Source organism: Coloeus monedula, assembly GCF_965178545.1.
Source record: "Coloeus monedula genome assembly, chromosome: 3".
In the NCBI taxonomy this organism is placed as follows: domain Eukaryota; kingdom Metazoa; phylum Chordata; class Aves; order Passeriformes; family Corvidae; genus Coloeus; species Coloeus monedula.
The window spans coordinates 98,283,331-98,308,811 of record NC_138783.1 but is presented as its reverse complement, the minus strand read 5'-3'; the positions used below and the strand labels follow the sequence as shown (position 1 = coordinate 98,308,811).

The 25,481-nt window shown below is 34.9% G+C and overlaps 1 protein-coding gene across 1 annotated transcript in view; it reads right to left on the bottom strand.

Moving 5' to 3' along the window:
- Positions 1-25,481, bottom strand: part of STS (steroid sulfatase) — a gene marked incomplete at both ends in the record, with an annotated part of 123,621 nt that overhangs the window by 38,697 nt on the left and 59,443 nt on the right. The window contains 3 exon segments of the mRNA XM_082278171.1: positions 8,156-8,277; positions 10,864-11,023; positions 20,007-20,144. Of these exon segments, the coding sequence (XP_082134297.1) occupies positions 8,156-8,277; positions 10,864-11,023; positions 20,007-20,144 (420 nt within the window).

Genomic DNA, 25,481 nt, shown 5'->3' with positions numbered 1-25,481 from the left:
ACAATATAATTAAGTTCATCTTGAAGATTCTATGGAGTCTTGAAGCCTCTACTCTTCTCACTGAGCTAGTGAGATGATTGAAATCTTGCTTCTATGATATAATAGCATTTAAAAATTAATGTCCAACAGACAGGTAACAGGTTGTACATGAAAAATTAGCACACACTTGGTAATGACAAAATTATCTTAAGGGTAACTAATATTTCTTAATACTAAAAGGGTCACCCATTCTTTATTGCACTAGTGCTAATTCTAAGTGCTAAATTATCATGATCATTATTGAGGTTTTATCGTCTTGTTGACTTTTAATGTTGTGCGTGAACCATGATTTCTAACTTCCCCTTTGTACTTTGAATGCTAGAAACCTATTTTGCTTTAAAATACCAATCTGGAAGAGGACTGAGTGAGTCTCAGAAATGTTTGCCTTCGAGTCCCACAACCATGAGACCATAAAATTCTTCTGAATATGAGTGAACTGCATCTGAAGACTTATTTTCAATAAATTTGGGGGTAAAACTTTGAATAAATCTGAAAAAATGTCACAATGTGTAGGGACTTATTCTATACTATTTCACCTAATTTGCATTGCTACTAGGAGGTTATTGAAAGAACTAAGATAAAAAACTATACATGAAATGTAGTCTCTTTCGTTTCAAAAAGCTTTCATACATATCCACCACAAAACCTCTGTAGTAAGAACAACAAAACAAGTAACAAATTATAGAAAGCTGTTTGGTATTTTGCTGTGGGATTTTTAACCCCCTACTTCTAGTTTTAGGAAACTATGGATGCCTTAAGAAAAGATACTTGAAAAATGCAATGTGTTATGCACCCTCTGATATTTTGAGACCACATAAAATTGTCTGAAAGCAATAGAAAGATCACTCTTTTTACTGAGATGTGAGCTTTTTTTCAGGCTGAGAACAGTTTCACTGATTATTGAGTAATTCTGGTTGTGCTCTCTGTCCAAAGTACTGATCAGTACTTAAATTTAGAAGCAACTACACGGTACAGAGTCCACATCATCCACAGATGCACACTGGCCTCCACCACAGTATTGCCCAAGTGCACTTAGGCTTCAACCATTCACTGTTTTCTTCTACATTTATTTCTTTGGCATTTCATGGCAGGGTCTTTTATGGCATACTGGGAAGTCACCTTGCTCTTGACAGTCAAGTTTCCAGGGAATTTCTCTAATAAACAGATACTTTGCTTTATTTTCTAAGACTAATAATATGATGTTAGAGGCTGTGGCACACAAAATACTCCATGTGGGCTGTGCATGCATTAACTACTTCCCTTGAAGAACATTGCCTAAGACAACATATGCCATTTGAATCTGATTTTAAAATTAGGATGAATCAGCGCTATGTTCTGAATGCAACATGCAAAATGCTGCAGGCTCAAATCCAACATTGAAGTAAAGATGTTTTTGGAAGTGTAATGCTCTAGATATTGTTAAAGACTCATTTTTAATGGTATTTGGAATGATGAAATTAATTTCTGAAAGTTGCAGTGCATTTTTACCTAGTCTTTTATGTGGCTGTTGTTATTCATATTTGTTTTGACTACTGCTAAATTTATAAGTAAATTAAAAATATTAGACAGTTGCTCTAACTCAGATACCTTTTTCTATTTAAGTGTTAGCTGTAGAGCACAGAGGAAAAATCTGTTAAAATTTTTCTTTTGTAAAATTTTTGTTTTTCTTTGTCACAACTGCATGACAAAATATCTGACAGCAAACGATTAAAGCTGAAGTTTAAATAGCACTGAGTTATCTACTTTAAATGCCTTTGCCTTTATATGATCACTGAAACCCGTCAACCTCTCCATGTTCACTAAAAACATTGCTAATTTTGGTCAGGATATTTTGAATTCAATAGAGCAGTATGTTACGGTTTCTATTTTTATATGAAGAAAAAGTACTCTGACCTGATCACTGAAAGTCTGTGTTTATAATGTCACTGTCGAAGGACATTTACCATGGTCTTTCACTGGGGGAACACCCCTCTAAAACAAAAGCATTCCTGCATCGATTTTACTACAACTAAAAAAGTTTATTCCTTCTAGCTAGAAATCTAAAATTTTTGTGACAATAGGAAAGTTTTACTCCTTTAAATGTTTATTCTTTCTGTTTTATCCTTTCTCATCTCTTATTTTCTAAGATAGGAGGTTGGTGTGATAAGATTTGACAAAAAAAAAATTATGTTCCTTTGAAAGAAAACAAAATGTTTCCTTGACAGCAGTGAAAATCACATGGTAGTATCTCTCCTTTGAAGATGTTGTGCAAAAGAAGAAAGTTGTGGATCAAGCTTCTATTAAATTTACCTTCCTTTGTACTGTTAAGCAACGAAAGCAACTATAACTGTTGGCATTCTCAGGGTCAATGTGAGTCTTTATTAATCTGTAACAACATCTTCTAAGTCCTTTGTTCCCCACAGAGAAGGCAAATAAACCATAAACGGAAAAAGTTCCTCAGGGAAGCAAGCAAAAAGAATAAGAAAAAGTTAGGCAAAGGTATGGGTTCTGCCAATGGCTCTACCATGTGTGACAAGCACATCCCACATCTTACATATGAAGCTACCGTAGCATTTGTTCACCTTATGGTAAAGAACACACTGAAAAATTTCCCCTCTTATTACCAAGAAAGTAATAAAAAAGAAGCTTATTAGGCTTTAAAGAATGAATGGCTTGAAATTTCTTGTTTATATTCAGAAAGTAGAAGCAATATTAAGAGAGATCTTTAAAATAGCAAGTACTTAGGAAAAACTCTTATACTTTCTAATTCAAAGAAAACAGAATTTTCATTTACTTTGTGGATGTCTGGATAATTATATTTTTTAGATGCACTAAGATAACCAAACAAGGAATGACAGGCATTTTCAAACAGAAGTGTTCTAGCACCACTCAACACACCCAAATCTCCCTTATATACAAATTAATGCATTTCTGTTTGCTAGAGACAACCACTAGATTCACCTACCCTCACACTGAGAACTTGACTGTAAAAAAAACATTTCAAGCTGGTTCTAGAGCTTTATAGAAGTTTTCCAGTTTCTGTTACTTGTCTTAACTCCAACTACTGTGTTTTTCCTCTCAGTACAATATTGTGCTCACAAGCCAGTATTTTAAGCATATGAATTCATTTTACAGTTTTTAACTATTAACACTGAATGTGATATTACAAAAAATTAAGCTAAGAATGGCACCATAAATAATACAAGCCCTCTTAATTTATAAGGTAACTCTTACTACCTCTTAAGGCATACATAGCATTGGGCTTTTGAGAGGCAAGGAAAAGTGAAGGGTATTCCTCATATTTAATTTCTTCAGAAACAGGTCTTATTTTAACTCAATTTCACAAGAAAGGTTGCACTTATCCAAACCAGAAGTCATTACAAAATGACCCTTCTGAGCAGATTTTTCATGCTTTGTCCTCTCTTTATTATGACTCTAATGCCTTTAGTCAAACTAAATCTGGAGGAACTGCTTAAAAACCCCAAAACACTATTTTGTAAATTTATCCTACAAATCCAGTCTGAAAACTGCAAACCAAAATATTTCTCTCTCATTCACTTTTTGTTTGTTTTTAACCTTTAACAGCTGAAAATATAGAAAGAGGCTAAATTTGTGACTAGGAAGAGCCTATAACCCCTAGCCATAGAACAAAATATGTGTACTCAAAATATGTCCACTGTTGGATGCTGGAGAACATTGCAACAGCCAGGAATCAGAGTAGCTATGAATTCTGTGATATTACAGAAAAAATCCCTAGTTGGTGAATTTGACTGAAATAATTTCAGTAGTTGAGGAAGATAACAACATTCAAGAAACTCAGTATAAACACTAATTGAAATGTATCTTATTTGTTAAGTAAGGCAAAGTGGGAAATTTCTATATAAAGCTTTCCAGTGAATTTCTAGTGTCTTTAAAAGTTATTATATTTGTGTGATAAGCTAATTTGGCTATGCAGTCTAGTCTGCTTCAATTGAACCTGCCATAGGAAACCTCCTTTTCTTTTGTTTATTGAATGACATATTCCACTGAATAACTAAATTAATTTTGAAATAGAAAAGGTGAAGTGTTGCTAGTAAAGTCACTCTAGCATTTATCAGAAACATTAGTATATTTTTATTAGTAGTACCAAAATACTGTGAAGATAATGATTTCTATATAATGCAGACTGTATTGCATTGTATTTCCCAATGTTTATTACACAGCATTACAATATATTTCCTCCTTATCAAATCAAAATTTTGCACACAATCCATGCAATCTGAAAGATGCAGTTTCATTCAACTGTAGATTTGCTCTGTATCTGATTAATTCTCCCCTTATAATTAAGTTGTCATAGCAATGCATTTTTAATAGTATTGATTAATACGTCAGTAATATTCTGGAGACAGTGCTCTTGGTAGTTTTTTAGTACTCAGCTATGCTAAATTATAATGTTAGCAAATACAAAAGTACTGGTCAACTTTCTCAAGCAGAAGAACATGGGATCAGACTTAAAACAGGCCAAAGCATCATCTGACATACACCACAGAAAGCAACACAAAATTTTGGGTGGCTCAGCTCAAGAAAGTAAAGGCATCTGTTTTATTTTCAATATAAATGCTTAATGATTAAAAAAATTACTTAATGCTTTAAAAAAACTAGGTAACTACACCTTACTAGGAAGAAAAAAAATGTAGTGTTTTTTTTCTAAAGGTGTTGGTTTTATACATTGGTACTTCTATAGTATACCAGGCAGCTGTGGAAAAAATACTGATAATGGGAAATCACTGTACTTTTTGGACAGTTTTAGCATGTCTTCCTCTCTGTATTTTTAACAGCTAAATTAATTACAAATAGTTATAAGGCTTCAAAATAACAGGAAATCATCCTTTAAGGACTAGGACTATATGTCTTGGCTGTTTCCAAGTTGGACTCAATGATCCTTGTGGGTCCCTTCCAACTCAGCTTATTCTGTACTTCTGTGATTCTGTGAAGTATCAGCATGCACAAATCTGTGAGAGTGGAAGAAAATTGCCTGATATTTCATTCTATTTTTTTTTAAATTCAGAATGTGAAGAATTATGTGCATTATTTTCTAGCATCAGGTAAAATGTGAGTCAAAGTGACATGAAGAAAAAATGGTGTTAGCTTATTTCTGTGGCTGAGAAAGAGGAGGAAAATAGAAAAAAAAAGAGAGATTATTTTCCTCATGATGCTCTAGAAAGCACAAGGTTAAAATTCTGAAGACTTGTTTGAGAAGATCATTGCATAGCACACATCCTCTAAATGCTCCTTCAAAGGACTGATGAAGGGGAAAGTACATTGTGAATGCAATAACTGACCTAACTAATATAACTTAATGAAGATGTGTATTGATTTGGTTATGAGGAACTCTTAGCCTCTAAATATACAAATGCAAAATGGTAATTGTTCACTCTGAAGTTTCTGACCTTCCCTGAATGATGTGAGAAACATGCCTGCTTAAGTCAGACTAGAATCTTGCAAGCAAGGGAAAGATGTGCAACTACCAAGAATTTAACATACACTACATTTACCTGTTTCATATATATAACCTAAGAGTCAAAAATTAAACCAAAAAAGGGGGTTTGGACTGAAGCACAGTGCAAATCTAACAATGGCAAAGATGAAGCTACTAAGGGAACTGTGGGGTGATGGAGTTAAAAAGGGACCAAATAGCCAAGCAGAATTTTGCTTCCCTCACAATTCTTGGTATATGCATTTTTCCTGAGGATCAAAGCTAATCCGAAACTTTGAGTGTCTAGAAAAAAATAGTGAAATATGCAAGCTGTAGCTGACATGCAAACTGAGGCTTCCCAGAAAATAAATATAGTAAGAAATCTGATGATATATGCATTAATAAGTGCATATACACAATATATGTACCTTTACCTTGTACTTGAATCAATAAATACATAAATCGTATTTTCCTGGGTTGCAAGCTTTCACTTCTAAGCTGTTGTTGCTTTGTTCTTCAAAAAGTGCATCTTTGAAATTAATAGAAATTACATGTTTAACAAAGGAATGAGCAGTCTAGTTGGACAATTGGATTCTTCTTACAAGGGCCCATTACCAGAGAAGTGTAGAAGATGCTGAACATGGCTGAGGGTTTTCATCCCACACTGTCATGGTTTCTTTCACTGAGCCTCAGGTCGAGTGGGAGGCAGAGCTGCTCTATTAATCTGCAGGTAGAATGTTTTTACAGAATTCCAAAGTAGCTGTAGTTAACCTAGTTAACTATGCAGCACAGATCAAGAATAACCCAAGTCTTTTCTGGTCTAAAAGATCATTTACAATACACAAAAAGAGAAAACTATTCCTTGGTGACATTTTTTTCCAGTTTTCATATTTTTTGATAAGGAATATCTCTTCAAGACTCTCCTTAAGATTATTAAGTATCTTCTTCTGACAGGAGGAAGCACTGCTGGGACAGCTGACTCCAACTGACCCAACGCATATCCTAGACCAAATGGCTTCATGCTCAGCACAGAAAGCTGCAGAAACAAGAAGGAAGGGGCAATATTCAAAGTGATGGCATTTGTTTTCCCAAGTCACCACTATGTGTGATGGAGCCCAGCTTTCCCAGAAATGGCTGAACACCTGCCTGCTAATGGGAAATAATGAATTAATTCCTTGTTTTGCTTTGCTGACACATGTGGCTTTTTCTTTATCTATTAAACTGTCTTTATCTCAACCCATGAGTATTCTCACCTTCTCACTTCTACCCTTCTGATTCTCTTTTCTGTCCCACCATGTTAAAGTGGCTCTGTCAGGCTGTTTCTATCTGGAATTAAACCACCACAACCTTCTGTACAAAAGCCAGCCCACTGTTATGAAAATGTTATTGCCAGGTCCTGAGTGGGCTTTATCATTTGAACGCCTTGGAGAAAGGAAGACTTGCACTCTATATTGCTGTTGCTCATCAAGTAAATACAATAGATTAGCCCCTCATTGTTGCTCCCATTCATTTCCCATCACATTCCCCTTCACTGAATAGCAAAGATGACTCTTTCCTCAGACAAGGGATATATCACCTTGTAAAGGTGTATGTTTGAGAAAAACAGCTTCTCTGACTGTGAGAAGCTCTGCCTACTTCTCTCATTGTGATGCAGAATAATTTCATCCAACACCAGATACAAAATGCTCCTAGATCTGATTGCTTTGTTCTTCCTTATGATTATTTATTCCTTATTATTTATTTATTATTTATTAGAGCAAGACATAGAGGCACGGTAGTGGTAAATAAATATTATATGTAATATTTTCCCTTTTCCTAGTTTAAAGTCCAAGACAGGTAGAGAGTCAGCCTACAGATGACCAAGAAGACAAAGTTTCCAAATACTTTAACTTTGCATACTAAATACTAAACAAGTCCTTTCCCAAAACACTTAAATAAAAAATTTCTAAGGCAAAGCTTGTCTTGGATCATCTTTTTGAAGCTGTAACACAAGTCATCACTTTCAGTGTCAACTGAGATGGGACTAATGTGTGTTTAACTTCATTCAGCACAGAGATTTTTATAGAAAGGAAAATATGCTTTGGTTAATGTGGAAGGTGCTACCAGAAACAGCGAGCTGTTAGTTAAAAAAGAGCAAATCAGTGAGAAATGCTTTTTTCCTTGGCCTACAAAGTAGAATTATGTCATTCATAAAAAGCATGAAACGGGACTCTCTAATACTATATTCATTCATTGGATAATTATGACTGACTCAGTGATTCTTCTATGTTTTGTTATCTGAATAATAAAAATGGCCAGGCTGACATCATACTTGCGCTGTTATTCAGCAAACCATCCTATTACCTGTGCATTTTTAGGACAATGTAAGAGTCAGCCTTGACTACTTTATTCTGTTGCACAGACTCTCTCTCAGGAAGGTTTAAAAAAAGGACATTTTCAGATACCATAGATCTCAGAATTGCATTGATATTTAACATTAATGCATAATAACAAAATAACGTCAAACAGTGAAATGGCGAATAGGCATGTAATAGCAAAGAGAAAAGTTAAAGAGAAGGAAAAAGGCTAGATATTTTAAACAATTTTTTTGTTACTATAGCCCGAGGCTTCCTCCTGATTCTTTTCAAGCTGCAATAAAAATTATATTAAATATTCAAAATGTGAACAGGCAAGTTTACTTACTGTTTCCTGGATGCCAGCGCACTGCATTTAAATATGCATTGCAGTAATGGAAGAGAAATTCATGCCTAGATCGAGTAACTTTTCCTTGAAGTAAAGGTAGCAGATCATGCCCATCAATAATCCTGAGTAAGAAAGCATTTCAAAATCAGAAAAATAACTCAAACCTCACTCTCCTGAGAAGATATTATAACTCTGCACATCTTCTGCCTAAAAAACCCCAAATCTGAACAGCCACCTCCAATTGGTCAATTCAGAGAAAAACCTTCAGGTGCTCTTCCCTTCAATTTTTACATTAGCTAAGGAAACGATTTTACATTTTGTCATTAGGAATAGTTGTTCCGTCAACATTTTTTTTTTTTTCCCTTTAAATGAGAAAGTGAATGGACATAAATGAATAAATTGCTACAACACAGTCCTTCACATTTACCTGCTTAAGTTGTTGGGAGTAGTCTGGCTGAAGTACCCTAAAACTAGAAAAAATACGCTGTTCTGTGCTAGCATCCTCAGAAGTTGTGGTAATATCTCTGTCCAACATATTATGCATATCAGAATTTAAGACAGAAGTGGTCATTTCAAATTTGAAAATTAACTGTTTAAATATGCATTTACCAACTACACACACACACACATACACATAAATATGTATAAATTCTCTAAATGCCGCTGGGCAACTTTGATCATGCTTTGAAGGAGTCAGTCAATTTACATAAAAACTGAGTTATAAAATAAGCAAGGCTTTTAACAGTTTCCCTAAATTAAACCTTTGAATTGCTGACATGAGCTGGCAGGGGGAGAAATCACAATCTGCATTTTTGACCTGGTATGGATTACAAATTTTTCAATAATTTTTATAGGAAATTACTTTTTGCTGATATACAGATCAGCAAGTAATTCTTTCTTCAGCATTTTGAGCAACATCCCATTAAAATTTTTTGAAACTTACAAAAAGATTTAAAAGGTCTATGTTAATTTTCATTACCTTTACATACATGACCATTTCATTAGCATTATGTAAAACATTTTTTACTTTAGTTTAACTACTGTAAGACAGGTACTACTTTTTAAGTCGCATGTGTTAATTAAATTCTTGTCAGCAACTGTATGCAACAATCCATTCAGAGTAGCACTTTTCTCAAAGGATGGGTAGGAAAACTTCCTGTAATTCCAAAAGCTACCTTGTCTGATAACTGCTTTCTGGGTTAATCCCCATCTGTGGGGGTCTGTTGAAAAGAGTCTTTCCCACTTTCAGTTTTTCATGTTTTCTTGCCTGAGTAACAGACTCTTGTCTTGCAAGCTTGCTTATTAACAGATGCATATCTATTGAACACTTTCTGCTCTACAGCCTTCCCATTGATGGGGAAAAAGGCATCTCCAGAAAAATGTCTCCAGTACTCTAGTACCCCTACAACTGCTGGATTCAGAGGAATATGCTAGACTTTTCTTTCCAATGACTAATTTCTCTTCTTCAACTAGGAGCATCTCTTCCATTCCTCTTTAAACTGCTCCCTCACAGTGACAGAACACTAATTATATTTATTTTTCTTATTTCTCAGGAAGAATTCAGTGGAGCTATAAGAATTCAGCTTCACGCTAGTCCATGACCTAAGATGAAGTAGTACTTGTGGCATCAGTCTACACAGAAGAATCACAGTGGAGTAACCTGCAAGTGGAAGTTATGCAAGTATATTTGGATTTCTATAAAAGAGATCAAAGGAAACATCAGTACTTAGTATTCACTCAAGCAATATGAAAACAAAATGCATAAGATCTGCCACAATAAGAACAATCAGAACTTCTGATATTCGACAGAATTACTGCTTGTAGAGCATCTCTCAGGACCAACCTGACTAATTTTTCATGTCTTAGACTTGTCCTGCCCTGCCCTTTCCTTCAAACATTCAATGAATAATCATTAGCAGAGCGACTGCTCACTGGTCTTCCCCATGTGGATTCTTGATGCTTTGTGCTCAAAAGCTGTTTGTGAGTCACACATGTGTTCAAAGCATATGTATATCGACAGGTTTCTCCACTTACTGGATTTGGATAGCAACAGCATTTAGGAAGAGGCACCTTGCCACTGAGACTTTGTATCTCTCAAACAAGACAAAGCCTGGGGATATAGCAGTGTCAGGAAAGCATCTTTTGAATTGTAGAAGTCCAGTGGCTTTTCTTATCAGGCTGCAAAACTCTGTATGGGATCATTTTCACTAAGTTGGTACAGAGAAAAAAAAAAAAACAACAAAACAAAACAAAAAAACCCCAAACAAAACTGTGAGAAAAGCCTAGCTGGCATTTTGATGTGTTTTGTTATATTAAGCAGGTCAAGGATGAGATCATGAAGTTTAAAGTAATTTACACTTATAGTTTCTTTTTCCAACACATTCACTCATGCAGAACAGAACCTTTTTTGATACATTCATTTTTGCCTTTAGTAAGTAATTCCAAGTTTGATTTGACAGTATGTTGCTCTGATGGTATTCTGTTATCTTTTTGGTGGTTGGTGCTTGTTCTGCAAGTTAGTCTGTATTTACATACAACGTTTCTGCAAAATACTATCAGTATTTCAATATGAAAAGAGACAACATAATATTGCAAGTATAAAACCTAGTTTCTTATTTACATTCTCACCTCTAACTTAATAGATATCACCAGAATGTACAAAACACTCATGACACTTTCTCTAAAACAGAGATGACTATAGAGCATACCTGTCAGAGGGTAACTGTGCATCTGCAAGTTTGACAATGGTAGGAAATATATCCATGTTACTCGTTGGCTCATCAATATAGACACCAGCCTGTACCACTCCAGGCCAACGGAGAAGACCTGGCACACGAATACCTCCTTCCCAGTTCGTTGATTTTCCACCTGAAAAATTAGTTTTGTTTGCTGAGAAATCAATTTCTTCTTAGATAATGCCACCCCGTAAGATTCAATTTCCAAATATTAAACATTTTGTCTAGCTAGAATCTCTACATGAGATGTATTAGCCTTGCTCTTAATTTTCTAGATTTTTGACCTACTGTAGTACTTTCTCACAGTAAATTTACTAATATGTATTAGAGAGAGCTTATAAGATGCATTTAAATTACACAAAAATAAGTAGTTGTAGGAGATTAAAAAGCACTTCACTGGAATCTTCACATAGAAATTGGTCTAGATAGTGTGCCCCACAGCCATGTGAACTACAACCAAAATACAGGAATCAAAAAAATATTGAGTTATACCTAGATATCTGAGGTATGGACCCAGAGAAAGTTCATGATTTTTTATTAAAAATGGTGCTTAATGACTTTATATAGAATAAAGTACTAATTTAAGTATATTACTGAATTCTCCAATTCAGTGCATTAGAAAGAAATTCCCTTCAGTGATGATAACTTTCAGGATGTTGTGAAGAACTTTTTGTCTTCTAAACCAACACAGTTGCATCAAATGCACTATCAATCAATTGCATTCAACACTGCATTGCAGTCATTTATTGTTTCTACAAGATCCAACACTGCACAATCCTCCCAACATCTTTGCAGCAGGGCAATGGGTTTATTTTATGACAGCATGGTCACCATTACTTAATAAAAACATTACTTAAAAAAAACACGACTCTGTAGGGACAGGCGTCACAAATGCTATTACCAAGGTGCCGCACAGTCGTGACTATGTAAAGCACTTCAGGGTGACCTTCGAAATTAATACATCACTTGAAAAAGAAACCTCTGTTAAACAGATGGGGTTTTGATGTGGTTAAGCACGGTCAGGGCCATTTACCAGTAAATTGAGATTGTTCTACACATTTGAAACTTCTGGAAAAAGAGGAATATGTGGGTTGGACTCCTTCCATTAAATGAATCAAATAGCAATTCAGGGTTCAGCCAAAACTCCTATTGGCCTATTTTTTCCTGTATCTCCCTTTTCAAGTAAAAAAAAAGAACAAAAGAAAAAATATTACAACAAAGTACTTCAACAGTTCTGTTTCCTCAGCATCTTAAACATCCAAAACACCTCATAGATGTCAATATCTTTGGTGTTCACCACAGGCCTTGTTGTAAATGCTGCCTATTTTACTGACTCCTTGATGATCTTTTCCATTTCAGCAAAGGGGGTTAAGAATCCACCTGGTTTTATACAGGTTTTTCACTGTTCGTAAAGGTAAATAGTAACTTCAAGACAGACAACTCTTTTGTGCATAAATTTACCTTTTCCTTTTCCTGTGACTGAAAGACCATTAGCTCATGATTCTTTGTTGTATCAGATTTTTGCTTAATTTTTTTCATGGGCTTTATCAGAATTCATAATATTGAATAGTCAGGGACACACCTAGTCTGACGTCAGAAAACTTAGACGATCTAATATTCAACCTTATGTCAAGTGACAATACTTGTTTAAGTTTTTTTTTTTTGAAAACAGTGCCAAGACTCAAGAGGTCTGTCTTCTGGAACACTGTTAAAAGTATACTGTCATCACTGAGTTAAATGTAATTCCATTCTCATGATGAAGTGTGTGACTACCTATTCAAAAACTTAAGAATGAGATGCATGTACTATTTTTGTTTACATTATTGTAAAATATTAGTTTCAAAACACAAGTCTAAAGAAAATGGAGATTTAAGTCCATAAACTGTTATTTGGTGAGACACAGAACACCTTTCACCTAGAAGAAGGAAGTTTTCAGCTAAAAGTGTGTTGATTAGTTGTTAATGTTGTTGGGTCAAGATCAGTGTAGATGTCACTAGACTGTGTACATCTTCTATAGAAAAGATGATTCTACCCCTGTACAAAAGTCATTAAATTTTCAAAGTATGTTGGGAATTAGATGTTACGTAACAGGAAAGATTAATATCCTGACTGAGCTATGGTGAATAGAAAATCCTGTTGAGCGGGAGTTGCTAAATCCAAATCAAAATTCAAGAAAAGCATAAGGCCATAAAATTACAGATATCCTCAAATTAACATACTTTCAGTGAACAGCTATGCCAGGGAGATGATTTAGTTCATGAGCCAGATCCTAATTCTGTGTACAAATGACAGCAGCTTTAGGGCTGAACAGCATCAACAAACAGACAACACCAAGAGTTGATATATACCATAGGTAGCTTTAGGTATGATGTTCCTTTTATTTCTGTATGCCTGTCAGAACCTAGTAAGAATGCTAGCTAGAGAGGATGTTTAAATAAAGTCTCCTTATACTGTTGTCTCCTGTCTAATCTGAAGACAGAAAAATTTCAAGGTAAGTGGTAAATCTGATTCCCACACATTGCAATTCTTAAAACCTAGATATTGTGTCGCTTTCACAGTGCTTAGGTTCACAGTACAATTTTCTTGAATAACGCAGAAGAGGTCAGAAAAGTTGCACATTACCCAAGCACAAAGGAGCACTCCACAAACTCTGATGCCCTGCTGTAAGGTAGAAGAAGCAAAATGGATTCCACAGCAGGGCTCTCTCCTCACTTACATCTATGAAGAAGTGACTGCCGTTTTCCTTTCAAAAGGCTAATTGGAGCATAATTTTTTTACATCTCTGGAGACTGGGAATAGAAGAGAATCAGGGCAGGAATTACAGGTCATTGCAGAAGACTATCTTCTATTATCTATGCTTACATGGCATTCATTTTTATTAGAATTGTGTTAAGTGACTAGAGGTGCTTAATAATATTATATGATTAAAAATCCCTGGACATTTATCATCTTTAAAACTCTAGCTGTTAATTTTTGTTCAAGATATCTGCATTCCTTTGACTTAAAGAAAAAAATCAAAATTTTACTACTGATACTTGAAACATGTAGCAAACATCTAAATGACTAATAATAAAAAAAAAAACCAACAAAATGTCATTATTTTGAAACAAAATCTCTTGATATTTAAGGATCTGGCTCATTAGTTTTGTATTTTGTTCAGACTTGACAACACAGGAACAGAGAAAAACCTGCAACCTAGTAGCCTGTATACCTTGCAGACTCAAGGCAACCTAGCTTTTTGTTATTTTTTTCATTTAAATTTGTGTAAAAATATTTTTTAAAAAGTGTAAAACACACCAGGCTGTATTTTCCTGCATAGCTATCTATACTTTCTGAGTAGCTGCACCTTTCAGTGTTATGTTCAACAATAGCCTACATCCACCTTTCCTGAAAAACCTGCAGGAGCAGGCAAAATGCAGACATAACTCTCTGCAGTCATCCACAACATGACATCAAATTTCCATTTTGACCTCATTTCAAATCTTAGCTAAAAGAATACATCTTTTTTTTTCTCCCTCTGGTTTAAATTGACAGCTATTACCTAACTCTGGCAATAGAGGTTTTACAAAGGATGATATATAAAGGGGAACTGTGCAGTAAATCACTATTAACATTATGAATGATTAATGATGAAAACAATTTTAAATAACTTTCTTAAATCACATGGATTATAACCATACTACCCTTTCCTTCATATATTCTTTTAAAAACAAAGCTTCTAAACCCAATTTATTCTCTTGAATGATAGAGAAATACAAAGAAATTAATTATTCTACCCATCTGTATCAGATTTTATGCCACGAATATCAACAACCAAGATGGGTTACTATTGGTTACTTTATAAAATGGTCAAACAACAATTTATTTTCAATGGCAAATTTACTCTTTATTTTACTGTTTTTTAACCTGTTTTATGTACTGTTTTTGTTAATTTTTAATCTGAATTATTCTTGTACAGGTGAATGGAGCAGACATGGCTCATTTGGCCATTTTTCATCTGACCTTTCTTCCAACCAAATGAAATGATCTCGGAGGATACCTTCTGTTTCAGTCAAAATAACAAGATGGGTTGATTATTTAAAAATCTGGATTACTTCAGAGAGAATATAAAAGTACAGTACACTTGAAAAGAAAGGGTCAACTACTGCTTTCTTTCAAGTCAAGAGTGAACTCCAACAAATATCACTAGATATGCCATAGCATGATTCCTGGGGCCAAAGTAATGGTCAGCCTGGTTTCTCTGTGGCTTACAGGAAGGAGAAGGTTTACTAGCAGCTCCAAGAAATGTTGCTGAACTAACTTATCACTGCAGTATATAAACTTGTATTACAGTAATAAATTTTAATAAAATATTGGGTAATTGATTCCTCTATTTCTTGTTTTGGTCTCACAGATCTGTAGCAGATTTAAAATATAAGGGTCTAAGTCCTTAGGAAACATTAATTATTATTTTTTATGGATATTAACTAAGAACTATGATAATACCTATTTCTAAGGCACAAAGCCTTAGAAATTGATGTTGTTCAGTTTGGCTTTATCAGTGCTTGGCTCCACTTCCATTACTTCCATTAACAGCAGAACTCACGGCCCAGCACGACAATAGCCAAGTGTCTGTACTGTGCTAAGTGCTTCACAAGTACAAAGACAGTGTTTCTAATGCAGGTCTGAGCTACAGGCAACATGTACATATCCAAAAGACAGTAAGAGATGTAAGGAGATTCAGCAGAAAATCCCATATGTAACAAAGTGGGACAGATGTCAACAAGTGATAGCGAGGGAGGACTTCTACTGTCTGCATATGTACCAGTGAAATACTATGGTGAGAAAAAGTGTAGAGAAGATTTTTTACTGCCTTCATTGCTTACTGCTATAAATTGTGTGTGTATATATATATATATATATATATATTATAGCAAACTGAAGCTAATTCAAGAAATTACTCACTAAGAAACTAAATAAAAATTACCACAAAATATTTAGATGCAAAATCTCAGGGTACCAAAGAAGAATATAATGGTTTCCTTCAAATCAGTCACCTTATGCTGGTTGTTAATATAGAGGAAATTCTATTCATTTATTTATTCTACTCATCTTATTTGAAAGTAGAAATCCAAAGTATTTGGAGAAACTAAACTTATTTCTGCTCCTAAAAGAAAGCTATGGTGACTAGCTCAAATGGACATGCTTCAATGAGGCAGCTAGTGAAAAACACCTAAAAAGAAGTCAGTGCAGGTATCCTGGAAATCATATATACAAGCAATACCTTAATGTTTCATACTTTCAACATATTATGGAACTGAAAAAAAAGCTGGAAAATTACATAGAAAGTTTTAAGAAGATACTTCAGTTACACCTAATACTTTCCATATTTCAATATAAAATTGTTAATGTATTAAATTGCTAATATTGTTAATTTAATTAAAATATTAGTAGTATCTTGTACAAATCCCAGGAGTACTTCATGCGTTCAGGTAAGAAGGCCTTCAGTTGTTGGTAAGAAATTCTTACTAAAATAGCCACTATTTTTTGTTTTAGAAGCTGTATCTAGATTTAAACCTTTGAAAGATCTTTGACAAAGACCTTCAGGAAAAGTTACTGGAACATTAATCATGGTTTAGGAGACAAAGGGTTATCATGAATCAAAATCTGACTAACAGTCAGGAAACAAAAAGAGAAAACAAACAGCCTGTCACCCTTTGCAAAAATACCCAAAACCAGTATTAAGGTACCTTGATGCTACTATGTGTTAAGCCCCTTACTGCTTTAGTATATTTACTTCAGTTTTGAATGGCAAGTAATTCACAGAGGAATATAACAAGGAATTAGAGACAGGTAAAAACTCATCAGTTAAAATTGATAAAAGAGTTGGAAGAGACAATTATCTTCTGAATTTTTCCTCTGCAAAGAGACACCATAAAAGTATACAAAACAAATCTAAGCTGGGAAGATATAAAAACTTTTCCCTCCTTTATCCTGTATCAGTTAGGAAATGTTATTAAATTTCAAGATATTCCATGAAATTTGCAACTGCCCCATTTCAAAATAGTAAATGAAAGCACTGTGTTCTCATGGACAAGTGTTAGAGGCTATGCTCAGACTTTAGAAAGACTCAAAGTGGAAATCCATCTTTATATGATGAAAAATTATGTAATTAATGTAAAGAATCTTTGTAGAATCTAAATTGTCAGGATTCACATCTTAAACCAAGATCATACTATCTAGGATTAGGAGGAGATCTTAGGGATTTTATTTACTACACAGATTGTGATCCTGATAATCTTCAGTAAAAGGCCGCTGGAAAGAGATTTTGATCCATCACTTCATTATTACTATGCAACGTCCTCTGAGAAGGGATACTGCAGGGATAAACCAGACTGTGTCCAACAGCAACTGGTTAAACACTATGTTAGCTGTGGTTTCTAATTTCAAGGGCTATCCAAATTTATGGTGAACTGTTCTGTAGTTAGAATCCAAAGTAATAAAACCTTCAAATAGCAATTTCCCCTTTTTGCATCGAGTCTTGCAGCACTAGCTTAACTCTCCAAACCCCTCCTAAATTTTATTATTGGTGCTTATTTGGCTAGGTATCAAGAGAAATTAGTGAGCTAGAATTGTGGAGATTGATTGAGAGCTTTTGATTTTAGGGCAGAACCAATAATTGCTTAGTATACTGCTCCAGCTCTGACAAGAGGGTTAAGTGGCTTGATTCATATTTACATTCATACAGCACTCAGATAAAGATAACTAGTGGAGATTGACTAGCAGAGAGAGAGAAAGGATGTGTATGTCTCCCAGTTTTTTAAACTACAAACCAGAGGAAGCAAATTCCTAGTGTATGCACACATAAGCACAAGCAACACAAAGATTGTCCTTTTGCTTTTTTAGGCACATTGCTTATCAGTGCCTGAGTCTCAGCACTTCACAGGTCTGCTTCTCATTAACTCTGCCAGAGATGAACGGACACTTTTCATCATGCATGACTTTTAATATGAATAAATTCCTATGTATGAAAATTGAGAGTTATGCAATTAATTGACCATTTCCATTTCAGTCCTTTTGAAAATTATGCATAATATACCTGTTAAATTAAGGACTGATTTGGAGATGGAGTGAGTAGACGATAAAGCAGAATTCATTGTATTTTAAAATGTTAGAAGTATATTCAACTAATCGCATGGGTCTCTTAATTTAATTTTATTAAGAATATCTCTTATGAAATAATCATTTTGTTTCTTACATTCTGATTATTTTCTGACCCGTTGTATATTAAATTTGCCAGCACAGCATAGGTGTTAACTGCAAAACACACAATTTTTACTTTTTTTCTGAAAAGAAGCCCCATTACTATCCAACTAAACCTATCAATCAGATTTTTTTATTAATCCAGGTAAGATCTATTTCAAGTTTTTCTCTGCACTGCAAGTATGAATACAAAATTTTGCAAGGCTTGAGAGAAAAGACTCCATTTAATCAGAGTTCCTCAAGAAAACATATTCCCAAGAGTATTTTTTGCTTCCTCTCATTTATCCTGTACCTTATGCCTGGCACTCTAGAAGGCAAATATTTTTTAGAGTTTCTAAAACACCTCAGGCTGTGCCTACAGCTACAGATATGTAACCATATGGTTCCTTAATTACTTAAATCACTACGCAAGGCCTATGTGCTAATGTTCGAGACACATTTCACTCTGGTGTTAGCCCAAGGGGACCCATCTGATATACAGACCTCATGACTTTGGCGTTCCTTGTTTTTCTTGTGTACCATTTCCTTCGCAGCTCTCTTAAAATATAAGGGTCATTTCTCAGACAGATACCTACTGACTAAAAACTGTGGGGTCCTATTGCTTGAAAACCTCACTGTATTGTTATTGCTTACTCTATATGCCTGTATTTTTTCCTTTTTGAAGTTTGCAGATGATATAAATCTGGCAAGAGTGGAAGGTTGTGTTACCATCCAAAGGGACCTTAATAGGCTTGGAGAAATGGGCCAAAAGGAACCCCGTTAAGTTCAGCAAAGGAAGTAACAAGTCCTGCATCTTCACAGCAGTAACCTCTAGCAAAGCAAAGGCTGGGCAGTAACTGTCTGGAAAGCAGCTCTGCACAGAGGAACTGCAGGGTTCTAATGAACCAGCTGAACATAAGCCAGCAATGTGCCCTTCTGGCAAGGAAGGACAATATCATTCTGAGCTGTATCAGGAAGAATGCTTCCAGCAAGTTTTGTTCTCTTCTCAGCCCTGGTAAGACATATGTGGAGCAGTGGGTCCAAGTGCAGGACTCCCCAGTATAAGGGACTTGGACATAGTGGAATGAGTTCAAAGGATGGTGATGAATGATTAAGTAGGAGAGGCTGAGAGAGATGTTTATCCTGGAGAAGAAAATGCTTAGCAGGATCTTACCATCTGTAGGGACACATGATAAAGAGTGTACCTGACTAAAAAGGACAGTCAGACTCTTTTCATTGGGAGGCCACTGACAGGATATGAGGCAATGGGCACAAACTAAATCACAGAAAACTCCATTTAAACATAAGAAATTTTTTTTTATGGTGAGTGTGATCAAACACTAAAGAAAGTTGCCCAAGGATGCTGTGAAGTTTCCATCACTGGAGATTTTTATAACTTGACTGGATGCAATCCCGAGGAATGTGCTATAGCTGACCCTGCTCTGCAGGGGCTGGGACTGCAGACCTTGGGAGATGCCTTCCAGGCTCAACTGGATTTGTAGTTGATTTTGAGACTTTGTAGTTCTGCCATATATAAAAAAAAGAAAAAAAATTCAGACCTAAGGACAGTTTACTTCTTTCTACAAGTAGAAGCTTCAAGTTGGGTGAATGACTTTTTAAAAATCACTGGATTTCTTTGATCTTGACCCCTGAAATATGAGTGGAGAACATAGCACAGCCTCTACCTAGTGAAACAATGAAAATAAATTAATCTCTCGTAAAGAGACAAGAAGACTCATTGAAATTCATTAGAAAGAATAAAAACAAACATTCTTACTTTATTTCAGTTAGATTGAAGATTTTGACCTTGGCCACATAGTACATTACAGTTGTGGTGCAAACCCAAGGAGATGCTTTCTTCTCGCATTTTTCAAGAACAATCAGAGAATATTCACCTTTATATATGCCATTGTATCCTCCATGGACTTCTCCAGCACTGGAGATTTCTTCAACATGAGCTCCTTGGTCAGATGTAAAGTATACAAGAGTTTTTTCGCTCAGATTATGTTTCTTAAGCACATCCAGAACTTGCCCTAGGTATTAAAAAAAAAAAAAAAAAGAAAAAAAAAAGAGACAGCTTTGAAGCTTTGAGGTCTTTGGCACATATAAATATTTGTGTCCTTATGCCTTCTTGAGACCACTTTTCACATAGACTCTCTTATACACACCAATTGGCCCATGCAGCACACAGTAGGGCACAACCACACAGGGCTTGTAGCAATCAGGACCATGACTCGATTGCTGCAGGGTTTCTTGAAGTATAGAATGAGAGGATTTGTGCACTTCAGAGAAAAGAGGTAATCCACAGAGAGCAAGTGACCTTTGGAAGCAGTTGCTCTCAATCAAGGAAACCCCTTAGCAAGAAGATTCAAGGCAGTGAGGATATCTGAAAGAGTCTCAGCATGCAAAGTAGATCTCACAGTTTGGGGGTAAAACCTTGATGCCTAGCAACCTATAGAGGCAGCATGGCAAAAATCTCAGTGTGAGTGTTAGAGTAAGACAAAAAAAGTAAGAGAATATATGTAGCACCTTTGGCGTATGTGTGGTTTCATTATCAAACCTAATAATTAGTCTTTAATAGCTCATCATATAGAAAAAAATCAACTAAACTCAAAATGTGCAAGGTAATTAACACACCCAGGTGCACACATTTAAAAGAAGTATCCACAGGGATATATGTTTTGTACCTCTAAGGCACCATGGACTCCTGTTTCATTTTCACAAAAGGCTCCTCACACTACTTTGGCACTGTGGATTGCAGTTATATAAATTACACTGAAACCTATTTAGACTGAATTCTTTAAAGTGTGTTTCTGTATGGATGAGAGTGAAGCTGCTCTTTGTAACTTGCTCCAGTGAATTTTATACTGATGAGGAATCTAAAATTATTTGTCCTGGAAAATGACCAAAGCTTAAGATTATAATTCTTCACATCAGCCTGACAATGAACCTATCCTTTAGGGATCTCAGAGCATACAAAGATAATTCTGTCTTCACAACTATTTAATCTTTATTCTTTTACTTAAGCATCCAAGAATAGTTCAATTTGAATGTTAATTTTGATTTGCTAACCTGTCCACCATGTCATCTGATGCCCAATTATTGTGCCAAAGTGGATGAGATAAGAACTTTGAAATACAGAGCCTTCTAAATGGTTTTCAGATCATTGTTTCTGTTGCTATGTTCTTTTTCTGGATAAGGAGTAACTACTTTACTTACTGATACTATTTCTAGTTGTCTTTTAATGTTATATCATTCTAAAACTGCCTTTTTAAAAAGGTTGACTGTCTTAATTTTTCAAATGACTGGGTCATCAGCAGTTAAATTTAAGTGATACCTGTTGGTCTTGTTTGTAAACTAGGAGCAAAGAAGAAATGTAAGAGTAGGAGAATTTGTTTATGTAAATTTTGAAGCCTTGTGGGAGTTGAAATTTCCCAACAGAGCTGAGAAAATCTGTTACAGAGGCTGACATTTTAACGTTTGTGGGTTGAGGGAAATCATGCAGATCCATCTGACAAGCCATGCGCTTGCTGCATAAGGTGGACTTAGTGCCAGAAAAGAACGAGGCAATTTCCCATTGGCTTCTGAAATTGTTTGGAGAATGTACTTGCTAAGTGATTACAATATCTCTTGGAAATGTGTCAATGCTGATAAAAAAGTGTAGTATAAAGATAAATTAGGACATTATGTGTAGGTATTCAGCCACATGACCTCCAGAGTTCCCTCCCAACCTATATCAAGCTATATTTTATGACACTATGACAATAATAATAAATGGTATTGTGCAAAGAAATATATGTGCAGTGACGTGCACAACAGTATTTTTTTACATACACCATTTTCTGTCATGAAATTGAACTTTCAAATTCATCCTGTATATAAAACAAAATGAAAATAAAATGTGAGTTGCACTCAGTATATCACATTAAATGATCTCTGGTGAACAAAGGCATTGGCAACCATTCAATAATGGCCATTTTGCTTTCCCAACTAATTTGGGAAAATAGGAGAAGCAATGAGAAGCGTCTTGATATCACAGATTATTAAACATAAAATTAAAAATTCATATTAAAATTAAATATAAGACATTATGATGACTTTTTTTGGTAACAAGGTTGAGTAACTTGATTTGCCCTGAAAAAAATATAAAATTCTGACACTCAAATGCTCCCCATTTTAGAAAAAAACACCCAAATAAAGTGCACAGAAATTTTCATCCAAACTTGTTAAACTCAATGGTAAAACTTCCATTTCCTTCAAAAGGACTTCTAAACACAAAGAAGATTGACTACATTAGGTGTATTAATGAATGCTGAAATGACAGTTTATCATAGCAGCAACACTTTTCAGTACAGATGGACTAATAGTGATAATTCAAAAAACATTATTGTCAGAGTGTGGCAGTCACAACACATTCACAAGCAAACCTTCCATTTTTATTTTGATCTTGAACACTGGCACCTACTAGAATGAAAACTGTAGATAAACAGAAAAGTGTGTGTGCTAGCAGGAGATAAGCCACATTTAAGTACATTTGAATGATGTGACTACTGTTAACACAGGAAATACATTCACTTACCAGTATTTCTAAATGGTAACCAGTGCAGAATTATGCAAAGAGTGCATTGTGGATGTCTATAAATAGTTATCTTTCTTGTTCAATATTATACAAATTTTGGAAGCAAACACTATCATGAAGACAAAACACATCTTTTACTGTTTTCTTATAAAAAAATATTCTTTTTTAATTTTAACTCCTTCACTCTCACTACTTCTGTATATTTCAGAGACTTTAGAATTAAATTAAAATTGATGTATAAATATTCACAGGCAATGGCAGTTATTTTAGCTGCCTGGGAAGAGGTGAATCACAGCAGCAAAAAGACCTTTTTTACCTGTTGACTAAAAAAGAGAAGATAGGCAAATAACTGAAAACTAAATGCTTTCATATTAGACATCAAGGACAGTAAGATGAATCGTACCCAAAGTGCTAGACATGCAACTCCATGAGCAACACACTTTAATGAGTGTGGTGAACAGATAAATGATGTCTGTGTAAGAGAAGATGGTAAAATTGTACTGCTTAACCCATAAAATATGATTGGAAGTATGTCATATGTCATGTGCTCTTGAACTAGAAGAATGGGGCTCCAGCTGACTTAGTGTCCCCTGTGAGTTCTATTGCAGGCTGCAGAAAGCAATACAAATTTCAATAGAATTTTTGGAGGTAAAGAGTTTATACAGAATATGAAACTGTAGGATGAATAGGTCAAAGCTTCAGGAAAACCATGGCTTTGTTAAAGCAATGATAGCTTACTATCCCCAGAGTAGGAAATTATCAATAAAAATGCAAAGAATTTAGACTAAAATACCTCACTTGAAAGCCACATTCTGAAAAATTAACTGCTGTACTGATCCATGTAGATGGTACCAGTTAATTTTTTTCTGATTTAAACAGAACATATTTGGAAAGACAACATTTCTGAATATCAAAATCAATCTAGCTGAAGGAGCTGCATAATTTCTGCAGCTATTTAGTAGCTGGAATTTCAGATCAAGCTACACCTACCATTGCCATTCTAGGAATGTATTCCACAATGTAGGTACTAACATTGTAGCAGACAAAGGCGCTAGATCATTGGACATTTTTCTTCCATTTATATTTTTTAAGATACAAAACAGACTGAGGACTGCATTAAGATGTTACTTGTTTTAATTAGTACATCAGTATTCCAAAATTCAAGTGAAGTTTCTTCTGAAATATACTGAAGAGTGCTCTCTATATTCTGCTCTCTATTCTTGCTTCAAACTGTGTAAAATTATAAAGAATTGTTTCATTCTGAATATGAAAATACCAATTTCAGTGGAATGATAGCCATGTGAAAGTGAGAAGAGCAATTGACTGTTCTTTGGAAGGAAACACAGTGCCATGCTGCTTATTCACAGCCTGAATGGTAGCTGAACCAGCCTCGCTAATGATTGTGATTTCTGAGTTTTGACTCATGTAAAGCTCCTACTGTATACAGCCTCTACATGAAGACATAGGGTTTATGAAAAATGACTATTCATTTGTAAACAAGGTATAAACACCAAAAAAACAGTAACGTGTTTACAAATGTGTTAGTGATTTGGAAAAGTGTTCAAAGGCTTAGTCAGAAAAGCATATGAACAAAGGCATTTTATTCAAAATTAGTTTACCATCATTTCAAATCAGTAGGAAAGAAATATTATTTGTATTAATTAAAAAAAATTTAGAATATTGATGAAACTGTGAATAAAAAGACAGAGAAACAGAATACCTCTGTGTAATCTGGGCATTGGAAAAAAATAGTCTCTCTATTTGTGAGGAAAGCTTTAAAGCAGTTTGCCAGATTCAAAGAAAAAATGTGTTGGAAGGAGAGTTAAGGATCTGTCTCAGGAAAAGACAGTTGACAAAAAAGGAAATTCCTGTAAATGTAACACTCTTCCAACTACAGTAAACTTTCACATGCCTGTCTTGTATCCAGAAACTTACAGCAAGCTTGAGACAATTATTGAACAAAGATTCCAATAGATCAGCCTGGGAAAATAAGCCATCACGCCACTGCCTAGAAGAGCCAGTTTGATTGTTCTTTTATTTGCTGTTCAGAATTTGATACTGCTGCTCATGTTTGGTTTTGAATAGCATCATTAAACAGAATCACAACTTGTAGTCAGCTCCAGGCATTCACCTCTCTGAGTGGCAAGCCTTTGAATAAATGCATAAAATCCTACAAATTAATGCTACATTCATAAGTATTTGGAAACCCAGATTTCTCCTAGAAAATATATTGATGCCATTCAACTATATATCCATAGGTTTACTACATAGTAAACCTTTTGGGAGCCCCTTTCTGCTATAGCAGTTTAAGGTTTTGCCACAGTTAACCATCTCTTCAGGGCTCAAAGGCTAAGATTTTCACCTTATGAAAACTTAACATTGCAGTTTCTGCATAGCATCATTCACAAGCTAACAATCATTTTAATCTCTATGTTGATTTACTGTGATGAAGAAAAGATACTTCATTTCAATGCACTGATCCGATTACAAAATCCACTGACTAAAAGCTTTGTATTAAAACAAGCTTATAACTAAGACCAAGACATCCCTATCTTAATTTTAGCTTTTGTACATTTCAGGTTATAAATATGCAAATGTTCCTGTGGTATGCTCAGAGCCATCCAGTTTCCCTTTGATAAATATGTAAATCAGTTTGTCTCTGCAGCAGGAAAGTAATTATCACTTTCAGACCTAGTCATTGAGCACAATATTTGAGGTAAAGATGGAAAATAATAAAACCATTGACAGCAACACAAGAAGTGGCTGCACATATGGTGAACAGTACATAAAC